Below are 18,454 nucleotides of genomic sequence, written 5' to 3' on the forward strand. Positions count from 1 at the left end.
ATTAATTGAATCTTATCGATTTTTTAACCCGGTGATTTTTATTAGCTTAATGAGAGATTGGGGATTTGTTCGTTCATTGTATGGGGAACATTTCTGAATGAAATTGGCCGTGTTGAGTACAAAGAGTACTGGATTCCAAGGTTATCCAATCAGTTCAATTTCATTACAACTATGATATTTTTCCAGTAGGATAAGAAAGGGTGAATTTTTCAATCTAATTAGCTGAAGTGACTGATGATAGTTCATGTTGAAATTCTGATACTAAATATGGAAAAATAATAGTAAGATGAAATAGAATATAGTAGTAATTGAATATAGTGAAGGGTATCTTCTCATGACCTTTTTCTTCTGTTTTCACTCAAAATCGAAGAAACTAATTGAAAGTTGTGGGTAACTATAATTCAATACATTATTTTGCTTGTATTTTCTGACCTTAATAAGCTCAGATATGTGTTGTTTGGAGGTGTTTCTTTAAATTGTATAGTTGAAGAAAAATATTGGGGCTGAATTGAAGAAAGGAGATGTTTTTTTTATTGAACTGATTCAAAATAAAAAGTTTTTTCATCCAAAATGGCAGCAACGACTGATCAACTGATCAAATCAAAAGCAAGTATTCGATCGAAATAAATAATATATCTTCTATTTAGATTGAGAATGTGCGATTTCTATTGAAATTGTAACACTTAAATCAATGGCCCTATCCTGAAACTCGAATAGAAATGAACGAATCGGATCGTCATCTGAGAAATCGAAATATTTCATTTCTATCGCGTCCACTTTTGGTATCCTGTATCCAATTCTTCTTCTACCGCCAAATGTAATTTGCAATTGATATCCATAGTCATTCTACTTGTGTTAAAGATAAAGAATAACAATTTGAAACGATTCCGGTGCATTTCTATTCGATACATACCATCTCTATTCGATTTGAAGTTACAGAATAGGGATGAATATCTCAGTAAATTATATCCTGAAAACGAAATGATTACGTACAATATCAGATAATTGGGGAAATACTGAGAAAAAAGGTGATTCTTGATATCAATATGAATTGAACCAAGGAAGATAGCCATTTTGATTTCATTAAGAACGAAATAGAAATCTTATTGGCATCCACATTTAACTCGAATTTCGAGTAACTACACTCTTGACCGCGGGATTTTTTAATGAGCGCTCTATGCACGTTTCAATAACTGAATTTTCATCATACAAAACTACAGATTACCACAACATTAACCTGTATTTTCCGATTACTGTAACTTTTCTGCTACAGTAAGATATATGTTCTGATTATGAGCCTTCTGTACGAATATTATACAGGGTGTCCCGTAAAGACCACGTCAAACCGAGGGAGAATGTAGATCGAAGGATAACCCACCTGATATGACTAAATTCCCATTATAAAAGTCTTACCGTTTTCGAGATATTTTTTTTTTGAAAATAATGAATTTTTGCCCTTTTCAATAGTTTTGTCCTTACGATTGGTACAATTTTACATTTTTTTGGTTAATTTTTTCAGTAAAATATTGCCGAAGAATGATTTTAACGTTTACATTAAAACAATCCTCCGACCATTTTGAAGGGGGGCTATGAGAAATATTTTTATTGGAAATTTTGGTAGTGGATTATTTTGTTCATGAAGTTTAGCCCATCGTAGTGGAAAAGAAATGAACCGAGCTACTGCTGCACATTACACCAATAAATTGTTCATTTTATAGTGATTTCAAAAAGGTATCACTCAAGTCATTTGTTACTCAAAGAAAAAAGATATGGCTGTTTTTATCCAAATGGGTACGTTTCTGACAAAATCAAGTTTGTCAATTCTGTTAAGAAATCTTCGATGTTGCATTACTTAGTGAACAATGGCAATCGTTTACGTGCGAAAATATTACTCGCATAATTATTCACCTCAACGAAATTCAATTTTGCCGGCAAATTTTGGAAAACATCATGCAGATCCAGATTTTTTTTATAAGATCATTTGGACCGACGAGTCTTCCTGTACCGAGAATGGGTACATGAATCTCCCCAATTTGCATAGCTGGAATATCATAAATCAACACGAAGTGAGAGAAGTTAGATCACAATATCGATTCATGATCAATTTATGGACTGGAATATTTAATGGTGCAATTTTGGGCCCGATCGAACTGCCGCCATCACTGCACGCAAACAATTATTTGGAATTTTTAACCAACCAGCTGCCCATTTTATTGGAAGATGTGCCACTGGCGCTGCGACGTCCGTCTGTGGTTTCAAAATGATGGATGCCCAGCACATTACGGACTCGTAGTTACCGCACATTTGAATAGAACTTATCCCCACCGGTGGATTGGAAGAGAAGGTGAAATTTTGTGGCCTCCTCGTTCACCTGACCTAAATCCTATGGACTTTTATTATTGGGGCTGCCTGAAAGACAAAGTATACGCAACACCCATACGTGATGAAGCCGAATTGAGAGAACGCATCCGCAATTCGGCTTTATCACGTATGGATGTTGAGTATACTTTGTCTTTTAGGCAGCCCCAATATCAAAAGTCCAGAGGATTTAGGTCTTCATGTACCCATTCTTGGTACAGGAAGACTCGTCGCTCCAAATGATCTTATTAAAAAAATCTGGATCTGAATGATATTTGCGCAAAATTTGCCGGCAAATTGAATTTCGTTGAGGTGAATAATTATGCGAGTAATATTTTCGCACGTAAACGATTGCCATTGTTCACTAAGTAATGCAACATCGAAGATTTCTTAACAGAATTGACAAACTTGATTTTGTCGGAAACGTACCCATTTAGATGAAACAGCCATATCTTTTTTCTTTGACTAACAAATGACTTGTGTGATACCTTTTTGAAATCACTATAAAATAGACAATTCATTGGTGAAATGTGCAGCAGTAGCTCGTTACATTTTTTTTCCACTACGATGGGCTAAACTTCATGAACAAAATAATCCACTACCAAAATTCCCAGTAAAAATATTTCTCATAGCCCCCCTTTAAAATGTTCGGAGGATGTTTTTAATGTAAACGTTAAAATCATTCTTCAGCAATATTTTACTGAAAAAATTTACCAAAAAGATGTAAAATTATACCAACCGTAAGGACAAAACTATTGAAAGGGGCAAAAATTCATTATTTTCAAAAAAAAAAAAAATCTCGAAAACGGTAAGACTTCTATAATGGGAATTTTGTCATAGCAGGTGGGTTATCCTTTGATCTACATTCTCCCTCGGTGTGACGTGGTCTTTACGGGACACCCTGTATATTATTTTCTTTGATTCACTGGATACCTATTTATTGAAATAAATTGAATAGTTCCATAATTACATACTACACATACTACAGATAGATTTCACATCTTCAAATAATCCAAATTGAATAGGTTGCTTATAGATATGGAACCCTATTCTGTTCAAGTATTCCTTGCGACATGAGATCTAAAAGTTCATTGTTCCTTGGTTAGTGTGTGCCTATGTTATCATTTTCTAGTGAAATAGAATGGTCTTTAGTAGTTGACGTGTTGTGTATCCATATTTAGTGTGTTTTGGGGAATACATTTCTATTATTAATATCGTTTAATTTTCTCAATGAAAAATGTTAGCTGGCAGAAATGTTTTCTGTATCACGATTTCGAAGATAATAGACAGGAGAGTTCCGAATACCAACTTATAGGGTGTCTCGAAACTATGGTACCAAATCGAAACAGAGGATATGACTTTAGAAATATATAAGACTTTATCAATATTTATCTCTCAAATATCGTTCGTTGCAGGGAAACAGTGTGTTAAATATTAAAAATTTGAAGTGATTTTTAATTATTACCACAGTTTCTGAAATTTTTCAATTAAATTCAGAAGAATGTTTGCTTTCAATAGGTGCTTCATTTCTTAGAAAAAAATTGCATGTTCAGTTGCCAACAGTGGCGTATATCGTGGTCCCTTTTTTCCTCTATATTCATGCCACTGGTAAAATCAGAAAAATCATGCATTTTTCGCATTTCTCATTCAATTTAAGTAAAAAGTGTATACTTGTCCGAATCCGGAAAAACTAATCGTGATCAAGATAATAACGCATTTATGAATAGAAGCAAACTAGTAGGTAATGACAAATTTGTTCGACAGACATTAATTTTACAATAATATAACAACCGTGAAATGACTCTTTCCAATCAAGTAAAAAATTATCGCAAGGTTATCTCAAAGATAGCTGAAGATATTGGTAGCCATGATATAAACACTTTTTTTGTATAACTATGAAAATTTTATATAAAATTACTAATTGACTTGAAAACTTAAAAAAAAATTAATTTACTTCCTTCGCTTTTAGAAAGACATCGATTTTCTATGAAATTTTGTACAGCCACATACGAAAATAGTTATTTATTTTACTAGATAGCAAAGTATCAAAGTGACTGCCGCCGCTGATAGGAATTCAGCCAAGGCAGACAATTTATTTTGCTGCCGTGTTGAACATATAATTTTTCTTCGATTGTTTATAATGATATTTGTAGGATTTTGTATTTGCAAATTATTACAATTCCCACAATTTGTTCATTTTTCCTGTAGTGATACATTAAAAGAAAATTTGATAGAAATCGCAATTGTTGGAATGATTGATTATTATGAAAATTTATATATCCAAAATAATTATAGTTTGATCACTGAAATATCTGTCAGTTCTTTCGAAAAATATCGGATGTATTTATATTATGGACAGTGATAGCGACTTAGAAGTACTTACCCCTCCAGAAATAAAGGAGGTGGTGTAAAATATTGATTGTGAGAAAATGTCTAATGTTTTATTTCCATTGAGAATAATCATTTTGCTGCCTAGGTAGGAAAGTCGATACTTTTGCGGCCTAGGCAGGAAAAGTAATAATTTGCTGATTGATATGTGTCTGCGAAATTATTATTCACTGACAATCGGAGAAAAATATTTTTTATGAATCGACGGATCTTCAAATTACAACAACTGATGATGAAAACCGACTTTTCCGAATTTCAACAACAAAAATATATTTATTATTTTTCGGGGTCAGCTCAACCAAATAATAGGATTCGAAATAGGATTCGAAATGTTCATTATTTGCTTTGACATCGATTACGTGGTAAAAACTTTCAATTAAAAATGAAACTTTTAATGCAGAATCTGAACTGAACTAATCTATCTGCTCTAAACCGAAGTCCTATAAAATAACTCATTCGAGGATTGTCAGGAACCTGAAAAATCATTCGCCAATTCAGCAGATTGATACCAGTTATACGATAGGATTAGTTGGATAATTGGAAAAGTTTAGATAAAACCACTTCGAAATGGCATCAGTGCTGTATACGATTATAAAGCCATCCCTAATCTGCTGAGCGTATTGTTTGCCGGCTTGAAGCGAAATTATGTTTTTATAACGTTTTCCTCGGACGATCACAATCAAAAGGAAATATATATGCAAGTTTTACGACTAATTATGCTTCATGAGAGCCAATAAAATTTGCACTGGTTGTGCATATTGCCCGCAGATTATGTTTCGCCAATAAATTTCAATTTCGTTGTGGTTTCGTAATTACTGGGGGTGAACATAAATTCAAAGCAGTTCATTAATTGCTCCTTTTCAATCCTTACTGTTTTCTGTATACTAGAGTTTGTTAAAACCTGGAATTATATTGGTCTGAAATCTTTGTTGTATAACTTATTTAGAGAACAGGAGATGAGTGAAGACGTAAATAAATAAATTCAAATTGATAGGCACGGTCCGAATGGTAAAAAAAAAACACTGTTCTACACCCAATCGATATAAGTGACGGCTTTGCAACGGCTAAAATCAATTTTCATGTTTTTCATTCATTATTCTCTTTCAAAAATTTGAATATCGATCTGTCTCATCGTGGCTCATGTCCTACACAGTTATTATATTCTGCTGTATGGCAGTAGTCTCACACTATGATGGAGCACGAATGAAATGTCGCGATAGGTCCTATACTCTTCATGATATCTAAAAAGATCAATAAATTATTATTGTCATTATGCGTGCTGTCAACATTGGAATGTGGAATGGCATCAGGTCGACTTTTCTGATGAATCTCGATTCTTTTTGGGTACACATTATGGCCGAAGAAGTGTTAGACGACGTCGGGGAGAAATACATGAACCTCAGTTTGATGTTGAGCGTTATGTACAGCGGACAGTAGGCGTTATGGTATGGGGTGCTATTGCAAGTAGGTCACTTTTTTTCTCTATTCGAGGTAACATGACAGCATTGCGTTACCTCCAAGGAATAGTGGAGCCATATGTTCTCCCTTACCTCGACCGGCTCGAGAATCCAATATTTAAGCAAGATAATGCCCGACCTCATGTTGCCAAAGTTAGTTTAAACTTTTTTGAAGCAACCTATGTGGATCTTTTACCATGGTGGCCCAGATCCTTCGATATTTCGCCCATAGAGCATCTTTAGGAAATCATGGGTAGAAGGCTTGAAAATTTACAACAGCCCCAGCCCAGCCGTACTTTGGCGGTTCTGAGACATGAAGTACAGAAAGCATGAGATAGTATCCCTCAGGAAGATATAGAGCATTTTATTGCATCAATGTCGAGACGTGTTGAAAGGTGTATAGATAATCGCGGTGGACAAACACATTATTAACAAATTTAACTGTCGTGCATGTATTGCAGTTGAAGGAGGATATCTTTTGTAAATTTATCAAATCTAACCATAAAATAAAACTGAGTATCTTAAAAATAACCTTTCTTTAAGCACTCTAAGAAATGATGTAGTAAATGTTATACCATTTTAAATCCTTTTCAAATGCGCTAACTTTTGGAATTCTTTCTTCAACTGATTTGGTACAATATTTTCAGTACAGTCAGTTAAAGTAGGATGAAATGTTAATTTTGAACACTTGGTTCGGCAAAAAGTGACATTACCTTCCACACAGGAGCAGTTGGCTTAGAATATGTTCCTGATAAAATATCGATACTCATTTTGAAACACCCGGTATGCGCAAATATTTTTGAGATATTTTGACGATGTGAACAGCTATATTTTTTGGATCAGGATCTGAAATGCTATTTCATGTGAACATTCAAAATCCTCAACTCACCCGATTTTATGAGTAATTTCATTAGGTATCTTTCTCGAAATTTTTTTGGTTTTAGTAAAGCGATCAAAATTAAATTTTGCGGGAAGCTTGACATTATCATTCTACTCTATATTCTATATTTATATATAATCTGTATCCCAATTGTTATCTTAGGGTGTATGAGGTCTATATTCTATATCAATCGAATCTGCGAAAATTAATTAATTAATCGAAATCAATATGTACTCAAAATTTTAATGGATATAATACCTACTATTCGGATCCGAGCCAAGCCTGAAAATTGAAATTGGCTAGGTCTTTATCGTGTTTATGGACTCCCTTGAATTTTACCATGAATTCTTCATCAGTGAGTCAAACCTTATAGTTTGATACTATACCCGGATGAAAATCAAAAATTACAGACATTATGATGAAATGATAGAGTTCTTCAGGGAATGCGTCCAAATATGCAACAATGATGGTTCATTAAGAAAAGAATGATTGCAGAATATTCGATTGTTGGGTCAAAACAAATTACTTCAGAATCAAATCCCGCCGAATAAAATTCGTCCTTCTTTTTTCCATACTAATATACGATTATTAAGAAGGTGATTTTCACAATATTATAATAATAAATTCGCTTAATAGTTTTATATATCGCTCTTACTAAGGTTAAGTTGAATGTTTTATTATTGAACACTATAGTTCATGCTAGAATACATTAATCAATAAAAACAAATAATTTGATGAAGCGCTGAAAGAAAATATTTAAAAAAGATAACTGAAAAAAATCATATCATCAAAAGAAATAAGATGTTCCCGAATTGTCGAGATACCGCTATGGGAGATTGGTGTGACTGACCTTCCGACGAGGTTTCATAGAAATCAATGAAAGAAGTCAAATACACAATGTTTGTTGCAAAATTCCATGTTAAATCAAAAGTTACGAATCCTCTATCGACCTCTTCGAAAGGAATGATAAAAATTGTAGTTCTTAAATAAATTATAGTGACTCAAATATACTGGCACCGGAGATAAAATGGAAAAGTTTGCGATACACTCTCGATAAGATGATCTCCGAAATTCCCGTGCTATCCCTTAGTTTTCTCAAGTGCGTGAGGATTGAACTCGACATGTTTTCGTCTATTGTGAATATGTGATCACAAGAAACTTGCATTTCGACGGTTGCAGGGCAAAAGAGCATAAGCATCACTTTTGGTTGAATTGACTTATTTACATCGTTAGAATGCCACATTTTCGCGATTGCAAGTCGATACGACTATTTTTATGTATCTTGTTCCGTCGGTGTGACTTTAGTCAGGAGTCAAGTTTTTTTTTTAACTGAGTGATTCAACTTTTAGTCAAGTCAGAAATTGAGTGGCTTCAATAAACTAACTCAATTGTATTATAAGAATATTACTTATCTTGTACTACCTGTATGCAATGAATATGTGTTATTGCGATTGATTATTGTTTTTAACTTTAAGGTAAAAAATATTTTACGGCAGTCATTCTTTCTTGATGAAACTGTAGAATCCCGCAAGTAAAAAGACCTCTATTTCCTGAGTTTTATTTATACAAATCCTTTCGTGAATGCTTTTTTACTTGAAAGCATGATTCTTTCAATTTGATGATCGAATCAATTTATGTAGAACATAAACTAAAATCAATCATTTCGTATGATGAACATCTAAAATGTTTGTAGAGTTATACTAGTTCACGCATGGCTCACGATCATGCGCAACGCTCAACTGATACCGTTTCAGAATGCAGAATGATAGAAGCATGATTTTTGAATATTTACTCGTTACCTTAGCTATAACATAGTTGATTTTTTTTCAAGAGAACTATGATAAATTTCCAAACGAATACGAAATATAGGAGACTTCACTTTGGAAATCGTGGACATTAAGTCAATCATTTTTAGAAAAATCAATTTCCACGTCACTACCAGCTACCGCTCACATCATTCAATATTTTTATTGCTTCCTCTGTCTTTAAAATGAATCGATTATTTTCATTCTACATTTTAAAGAGAAGGGTAAGAGTTTTGCTAGTATGCATGACTCTTAAATATGCATAATGGTTTGTTTCTTTTATACCTTCTGTTTATATAAAATTTATTAAAATCCGGCCACTCTACAGGAATTGTGAATTCGTCTTCTATAAGTATAACTAGGAATAGTCGTTTATGTTTTGATATCTTTTTACTTTTCAACTCAAATATTGCTACAGTCAATACCGAGAATGTTCATATCACCTTTCAGGAGGATCGTGTTATAAAAATTATTTCTATTTATTGGATTTGGTAATAACTTCATGAAATTTCACTCTTTGGTCGTGCTATTTCTCTTCTTTTTCAATCATATTTCAGATTTTCATCACCAAAAGATTGAAATATTATTTGAAACTTTCTTATTCTTCATTTTTGGGTAACATTCGTTTCAGATAATCGTAGATCAGAGATCTCAATATTTGTGGACTATCGTTAATAAATTATTTTTAATTTCTTATATTCTCGAAAATCCCTATTTAGAGGTTCAGGCATGTCATACTGATTCAATTTTTCTCACTGGCAGTACAGTGTATTCAGTTATAATTTTTATCATATTTGGAAAAGCTAGTTTTTATCATGTGATGTTGAATGTTTCTCCCAACAACATTGATAATATGAGGTGAAGCAGAACCCATTTTTCGTTAGAAATCTTCGAAAATAATTAAATGGAGTTCTGAAACAAGCCTAGCGATTTTTCATTCCATCTCATGATAAACCGATCTATCATCCTTTCCTTCCTTAATTTCCAGCTGGGGAAAGATCCCTTTGTTACGGGTCTGGAAATATAGAACGTCTTCACCCCGGGATGGAAAACTTCGGGAACAGAAGTTCATGGAGGCTGAATTAACTCAATTTCATTCATTTTCATTTCGATTAATTAAACTTTGGAGAGTACTTCCTAGCCATACTTCACCTAGAAGATCAACCGAATGAAAAGTTAGTTTACGAATACGCCTTTGGTAGTGTTCGTTGACGTTTTCCTAATAGTTACTTCAATTTAAAAAAAAAGTTTTTATCGTATATTTCTTCTAAATGCCCTCTACCTCTAGTACTTTCGCCGATTCCAATCCACCAAGTTCTTGTAGGTCTAAAATATCTCCTCCAGCATTGAAGAGTAAATTTGCTGAAAATCTTCTGATGCAGTGACCAGTATCATACATATTAGGAGATATCAGCTATTTCTGGGGTATTTTAAAGAAAAAAATGAATGCCGCAGGGCTGTACCGTACATTTCCTTTTTCTATATATACTAACTGACAAAGAAACTGCAACACCCAGAAGGAGCTGTTTAAATTTTATTTCTTTTTGGTAAAACAGATAGCATTGCAAGAAGTAAATGATTGAATTTGGAGAAAAAAATCGAGAAGGTTTTTTCATGTTAACATTTTTTGTTACTTGAATATTGTAATCGTGACGGTTGAGCATCGCCGGCACCGATTGCAGTGGAGCAGAGAACGTCAACATTGGAATGTGGAATGGCATCAGGTCGTCTTTTCTGATGAATCTCGATTTTCCTAGGGTGCACATGATGGTCGAAGAAGGGTTATACGACATCGGGGAGAAAGGCCTGAACCTCAGTTTGATGTTGAGCGTCATTTACACCGGACAGTAGGCGTTATGGTATGGGGTGCTATTGTACCTACAAGTAGGTCACCTTAAGTCTTCATTCGAGTTAACATGACAGCGCTGCATTACCTTCGAGAAATAGTGGAGCTTTATGTTCTTTCTTACCTTAACCGGCTCGAGAATCCAATATTTCAGCAAGATAATGCCCGACTTCATGTTGCGAGAGTTATTTTAAATTTTTTCGAAGCGACCCATGTGAATCTTTTGCCATGGCCGCCCAAATTGCCCGATCTTTCGCCCATAGAGCTTGTTTGGGACATCATGGGTAGAAGGTTTGGAAATTTACCCCAGTCCCCACGAACTTTGGCGGCTCTGGGATATTAAGTAAAGGAAGCTTGGGATAGTATCCCTCGAGAAGAAATAGACCATCTAATTGCATCAATACCAGACGTGTTGGGGGGTGTGGTGTATGGATAATCGCGTTTGACAAACACATTATCAACAAATTTATTAAAAAAAATCATAAACCCCCCCGTTTTTTTCTCTAAATTTCAATAATTTACTCCTTGCTATACTATCTATATTTTACAGAAAAACAATTAAAATTTAAACAACTCCTGGGTGTTGCAGTTTTCTGTCAGTTAGTATGATACAAACAATCTGTGAGTAACATGAACTGACCTTAAATTGGGTACCGTAGAGCGGTGTGACTTTGCACCACTTTTTATAGTATTCTTGGTGTAACTTTATCGTTTATTCGTTAAATGAGTTCTGTGCAAATTATGTTTAATTTAAACATTTCAGATGTTGACCACTGTGGTTATAATCACAAGAAAAGGTGCCCACTGATTTTCTTTTATTCTCAAAAATTTGGCAGAGTGACACGCAAATCGAAGTTTGCCAATGCCTTAAAAATGCGTTTTTTGGTCAACTGATGAAGTGAAGGCGGTATCTGTGAGTGCGTAAGGCCTCCGAGTTTGCCCATTTGTCTTTTATTAATTTTATTCCAAAGAGTTCTTCTGGGAATGTTGTACACTTCGGAAGCTGTCTGTATTGAAACGTTTTCATTTCGAACTGCATTGATTGCTCGGTTTAGTGTTTCTTCCGTATAATTACTATATTTCCTTGGATTCAACTTCTTCTTGTATTGACAACACATAATTGTGCCTAAAAAAAAAAACAAAAAAAAATAGAATACTTTCGGTATGTGTCAAAGTGTCCCGCCAAAGAGCCACAATAGAAAAATTTCCCGAAATGTCGAAACCCTCTCAACCAAATGTTTTCAGTTTTTTTTAACGTGACTCTAAATGAATGTAAAGTAAGCTGCTAAATATATTTTGATGCACTGTTTGCCATATTTTCTACACAACCACTAGTATTTCGCATTTATAAACCGGAAAAAAAATTACCCGCTCACATAACATACCGTAGCACACCATTCAATGTACAGTGCATCCCATTTTGGGTGAGACAGCCAGGCTTTTCGCTTGTTATTTGAGATAGAGCCTTGCGGTTTTCATGTTCCTGTGCTACTTTTTCGTGAAACTCAAATTGGTCTAATCAGATTTTGCATAACTGTTTCCGTTCAAGACATACAGGGTGATTTTGGTATTGATACTTTTCGGACCCCTCCTTTATCTCCGAAGTTATTAGAAATAACGCTGAGGTAAAAACTACGTCTGAATCAGAATTCTGCGTAAAATCCAGTGGCGTACTCAATTTTTTTTACGGGGTATGGTTTTGAAGATTCAACACAAACCTATATTTTTTTAAATGGAACACCCTGTATATTATGACTTCGTTGAATTCGTTATTTTTTTTCCTTTGAAATGATGCATGATACTATGTAGGTTGGATGTTCAAAAATGTTAAAAAAAACACTAAAACATTGAATAATGAAGATTTTTTTGTTAATGGGCAATAGATTACCCATATAAAAAAAGAATCAATTGTAAAATTTTCATTTGTGATTTTTATTTATAGTAGAGTAAGCAAACAAAGATAATACACTCATCAGTCATCACTAACATGAAAAACAAAACGTAGGTACCTACCTAATAGCAACAAATAAATAATACAAAAATTCATAAACATTGCATAATACTCGTATCTTACAGATTTAACTGTTCAAATTGCTGTCCATTTTCCCCTAATACATAATTGACAAAACAATACGCCTGAGTTCATTTAATATTATGAAAGGGCGGTTTTGTAAATCCTGGAAAACTGCCTCTGTTGATTCTCGAAGTTCTTCGGAACTGTTGTGTCTTTAACTGCTTATTATATGTATTAGGAAAAATGGACAGCAATTTGAACAGTTTAATCTGTAAGATACGAGTATAACGCAATGTTTATGAATTTTTGTATTATTTATTTGTTGCTATTAGGTAGGTACCTACGTTTTGTTTTTCATGTTAGTGATGACTGATGAGTGTATTATCTTTGTTTGCTTACTCTACTATAAATAAAATTCACGAATGAAAATTTTACAATTGATTCTTTTTTTATATGGGTAATCTATTGCCCATTAACAAAAAAATCATCATTATTTAATGTTTTAGTGTTTTTTTAACATTTCTGAACATCCTACCTACATAGTATCATACATCATTTCGAAGGAAAAAAAAATAACGAATTCAACGAAGTCATAATATACAGGGTGGTCCATTTAAAAAAATATAGGTTTGTGTTGAATCTTCAAAACCATACCCCGAAAAAAAAATTGAGTACGCAACTGGATTTTACGCAGAATTCTGATTCAGACGTAGTTTTTACCTCAGCGTTATTTCTAATAACTTCGGAGATAAAGGAGGGGTCCGAAAAGTATCAATTACCAAAATCACCCTGTATCTCTTGAACGGAAACAGTTGTGCAAAATCTGATTAGACCAATTTGAGTTTCACGAAAAAGTAGGACAGGAACGTGAAAACCGCAAGGCTCTATCTTAAATAACAAGCGAGAAACCTGGCTGTCTCACCCAAAATGGGATGCACTGTACGCAAGACGATTGCGACAGTTGCAACATGTAGGTATGTAGTGTTGTTAAATGTTCCGATTCATGATTTTTGTATGATGTTTCCAAATTTACGAAAACAAAATGAAACTTAAAATATTAGGCATTTTGGCAAAGTCACCTCCGTTGGCAAAGCCACACTGCTCTACCGTACTTTTAAAATAAAAGTTACCCTTCAAAAGACCCTTGAAAGTAGTAATAAAAGGCTCTAATAAAAGGTAACTAGAATTGACAGAATCACGGGAAAACTTTTCTTGCAATTTCTCCAATACAAAGCTCTCAAAGACACGATTTACACGTATTGCAGATGGCTTCCGATAAGCGAAACGCGAACTAGAAAAACGTCAACAATTAGCCGAACAATCCCTCGTCGTACAGTTCAAAAGCGTGTTCAACGTCACGTTTGATGACGTCACGTCCGCTTCATTAGTTCGGTGGCAGAAAACGAATAAATGTGCATGTATTTAGAGTTGATTGATCACATAACGCCTCATTTTTCTTGTATGAATAATAATTTTTCTATTACTTTATGCAGTCAGTTTGATAATGGATAGGTTAGCTAGCTGATACCCGATACGCCAACTACATGGAATTTGTTGAGTGCAATGAAAATTTGTACGGATTGAATGGAGGTATCGATTTTTTTGGCATAAATCCCCAGTGATTTGTTGCGTGATATGACAATTTCAGGAGAGTTGTCATTGGAATTGATTTAAACTTTATGCTATGCAGTTAGCTGGTAATCATTTCTGATATTGATTTCATGATTGAAATCAGAAACAAATCAAAATGTCATTGAAAACACATCAAAATCTCAATAAAACGAATCAAAACGTCATTGAAAAAAAATCAGAAGCTCATTGAAAACACATCAAAAGCTCATTGAAAATTAAGAACAAATCAAAAGTTCATTAAACAACAAATTAAAAGCTCATTAAAAACGAATTCAAATGTCATCAAAACCGAATCAAAATAACATAAAAAACAAATCAAAATTTCATAAAAAACAAATCAAAAGTTCACTAAAAACAAATCAAAAGCTCATTGAAAACGAATCAAAATGTCATAAAAAATGAAACAAAATGTCATTAAATACAAATCGAAAGCTCTTTAAAAACGAATAAAAGCTCATTAAAAATTATTCAAACTGTCATTAAAAACAAATCAAAAGTTCATTAAAAACGAATCAGAATGTCATCAAAAATGAAACAAAATTTCATCAACAACAAATCGAAAGCTCTTTAAAAACGAATAAAAGCTCATCCAAAATTATTCAACTGTCATTAAAAACAAATCAAAAGCTCATTAAAGACTTATCAAAATTTCATTCCGGTTTCTACTGAAAAAAGTCCCTGTAGAATGTTTGTGTTTCATTTTAACACCAAAAGAAGAGAAGTAACGAGAACTTTTCATTTTACTTGGTGCATTGAAGGTAGTGATAGCTGAATGAAAAAAAAATTGGTCTCTGATTAAAAAATTCCCACACATAAATGAGTGATCATCATGAATGCATAACAACATCCCAAGAAACTTTAGCTGTTACATCGTGAGTATCTAGGGCTGACTTTTCCATATGATTGCCAGTCAACCCAGAAAATTTGCACACCATGTGTTCAGCTGATTCTACCTCCGTTCCACAGACGTTGCAAATCTCATCCGCTGACTTACCGATGCGGTACAAAAGATATTTGCATCGACAGTGTCCTATCAGCAGTGCTACCCTTAGGTAGCAGAAGGTTATTCTATTGTCCAGCTCCCATTGTTTGACAGCTGCAAAGACCATAGATTTGGCCATTAGGGCCAACAGGTGTTTAACTTGAAGCTGTTTTTCGTTTCCTTCAATACTCCAATGCCCCGGTTGCCATAGTTAGGCTTACTTGATTCCCTCTGGTCAGTTGCTTTATAGTAAGTATTACGATACTCCTATATCAGCAGAGACCACTGGTCATATGATTCCAAGGATCTCAGCGATCTCAGCTTGGTCTGGTTGTCCGTAATGATATGAATATGCGCCCCCTTGAGGTTTCTTTTAAGAAACAACAACCTCAGTGTTGTGTCTATCTGTCGGTATGCGTGAAAGCACATTCTTGCAACAGCTTTAACTTTTACTAATCTTATTTAATTTGAAAGAAATTTGCATTGGGCCTTAGATGATCCCACAAATTGATTTGGCCTTTCAGGTCGTATAGTAGACAGCTTTTTCAGATGTACTGTACGCTTTGTTCATGCGCAAACATGAAATACCCAGAATCACAATAGTTCTGACAAGACCAAAAATAATTAGTGAGGAATGCAGACTTTTTAAGAGAGACAGACGGAGAAGCATATTGCTATACCCAGAGGCAGATAGTTTTTTCATTATTATTTATTCATTAATTTGTCGGATATTATCTATATATTTATTAATTTCTCAGAACATAAGGCACTATCTCTCGATAATGTTGTATCTCATAGCTTTTGGGTGATAATGCAAATCACAATTATTTCATCACGAGTGACTGTGTGAAACGTTTAGGACTGAAAACCATGGTTTGACGCACTGACACAAAATAAAAACTCAGCCCCGAAAATAACTCAATGTAAAAAATCATCTATTATGAACGTAGATAAATTTGATTGGACCAAAAGTCCTTTTCTAATCTATATATATTTATATTGAAATCAAATTCTAATTTCAGTTACACCTCGTTGCAGAAAAGGATACGAAGAAATAAGGGTGGGTGCAATTCCACAGAAGAAAATCAAGGTCGAGTGTCATGTTGAGTCTGTTCCGGAGGTTAATAAGTTTTACTGGACGTACAATACCAGCAGAAATGTCCTCAGAGTTCAAGGATCGAGAATGGAAAATAAAGGCAGTATTTCCACTCTGTACTTCGAAATACCATCTTCTGAAAATGAAGTACATTCATTATCGTGCTGGGCTGCCAACGATCTGGGGCCACAAGTTGTTCCCTGCCTATTCCTTCTTGTACCAGCAAGTAAGTTGATATATTGTCTAGCTCTTAACTTTTTCCAATTTATTTATGGATTTCTTAACGGGGAAACGAAATTGCGAAAAAGATTACTCAATAATTTGGAGATACTTTTACATGATATTGTATAGAAGATATCACATTTGCACTGTATAGTTGTTCTGTATGATAAGTTTATCAAGAGATTTTTTAACGAAGATCAACTCATGTCTTCGAAATTTCTTCAAATTGCTATAAAGCGAAAAGTAGCAGTTAATCTTTCGTGAAAATTAATTGAAGATCTTATTACGGTGTCTTTGTATCAATTAATGGTGCTATGCAACAGTGTGAATCTTAATGAAAGCCTACATCCAATATACAGGGTGTTTCAAATTAAGTCGGTACCATTGCTAACTGCGTTATTATTGATGCTACGATGTCGGTTAAATGGGCAAACTAGAAGCATTTTTAGTGGTTTACTCGATGCTGAAAAAACAAAAAATTGACAGTCGTGTTGTCATAATACTTCATAAAATGATATTTTTTTCAATGAAACACCTTATTTTTTTCATGCATTTCGATTCGTAATAACATTCTCAACATTATGAAATATTATGACAACGCGACTGTCAATTTTTGTTTCGTTTTCGGCATCGAGAAGACCAATAAAAATGCTACTAGTTTGCCCATTCAACCGACATCGTAGCATTAATTATAACGGAGTTAGCAATGGTGCCGACTTAATTTGAAACACCCTGTATGTAGTTCAACGAGTCGCAATTCTTTCGATAAGTGAATGTGTGAATACTTCCCCTTTTTCTGTAACCCATCTTTTGTCCACCGTGTATATTTTTTGGATTTTTAATTTACACATAATGCAACAGCTATAGTTATAAGTATCTAATACGATGCCATTTCTGTAGTACTACCGTTGTAGTCGTAGTAGAAATCGCCGAGTGACTTTGCTTGTATTGCCATCAAGTTGGTCGATTCACATGAGTGTATACCAGGCTTTATGAAGCTCTATCAAAATACTGCACATCGTGAAACTGGAATTAGAATAGCTATCACAATGCAATTCCAAGTCTCGTTTCAGGTTAAGATGACCATGCTTTAGTAAGTCGAAATTTACAGTTTTCCAGGATAACCTTTTTTATGTTCAGGCAATATATGCAGAGCTCTAGCTCTGCACGAAGCTTTAGTGAAGTGACTATTCCACTAGTGCGTTTATGCATTAAAACGAATGATGAAGCCATCCAAAATAGGATCCACAATATACGATGGAGTGATATTCATTTTTTTATCGTCGTTTAAATAAATAATTTTTTAAACCGCACAATAGTATATTCTAAAACAAGTTGCAGAATGAGCTCCTATTCCAACACGAATGCGAAATTCGAAAACGAGCGACGAAGGAGCGAGTTTTGGAACGCATGAGTGTTGGAATTGCCTTCTGCAACGAGTATTAGACGATATTTTCTCTATTTCAGTCAAGTTTCGTGAAATATTGTCGAAATTCAATGAAAAATTCAGATCATGTATCCTAGTGACATTTGTATTATATCTTGGCAGTTGGTGTGACTGTTACAGAAATTGACAGATTACGGAATTTCAATTTGAATCGTATGTTTCGAATTTTGAAAAAAATTATAATTACGCATTGAATTCGTGAATTATGTCTGACGAAATCGATTTAACACCAACAGAATTGAAAGACATTGCGAATAATATCGCAAATCATTTCACTAAATCCAAATTATATTATATTGACAATAATTGACGTGTGTTGAATTTTGA

The 18,454-nt window shown here is 34.0% G+C and overlaps 1 protein-coding gene across 2 annotated transcripts in view; it reads left to right on the forward strand.

Moving 5' to 3' along the window:
* Window positions 1–18,454, forward strand: part of LOC123671419 (hemicentin-1) — a 365,630-nt gene that overhangs the window by 242,066 nt on the left and 105,110 nt on the right. For both annotated transcript variants that reach the window (XM_045605267.1, XM_045605266.1), the window contains one exon: window positions 16,385–16,684. In XM_045605267.1, coding sequence (XP_045461223.1) covers window positions 16,385–16,684 — 300 coding nt within the window. The remainder of the gene's footprint in view (window positions 1–16,384; window positions 16,685–18,454) is intronic.

This window comes from Harmonia axyridis, chromosome 1 (genome assembly GCF_914767665.1).
Source record: "Harmonia axyridis chromosome 1, icHarAxyr1.1, whole genome shotgun sequence".
NCBI classification, from domain to species: Eukaryota; Metazoa; Arthropoda; class Insecta; order Coleoptera; family Coccinellidae; genus Harmonia; species Harmonia axyridis.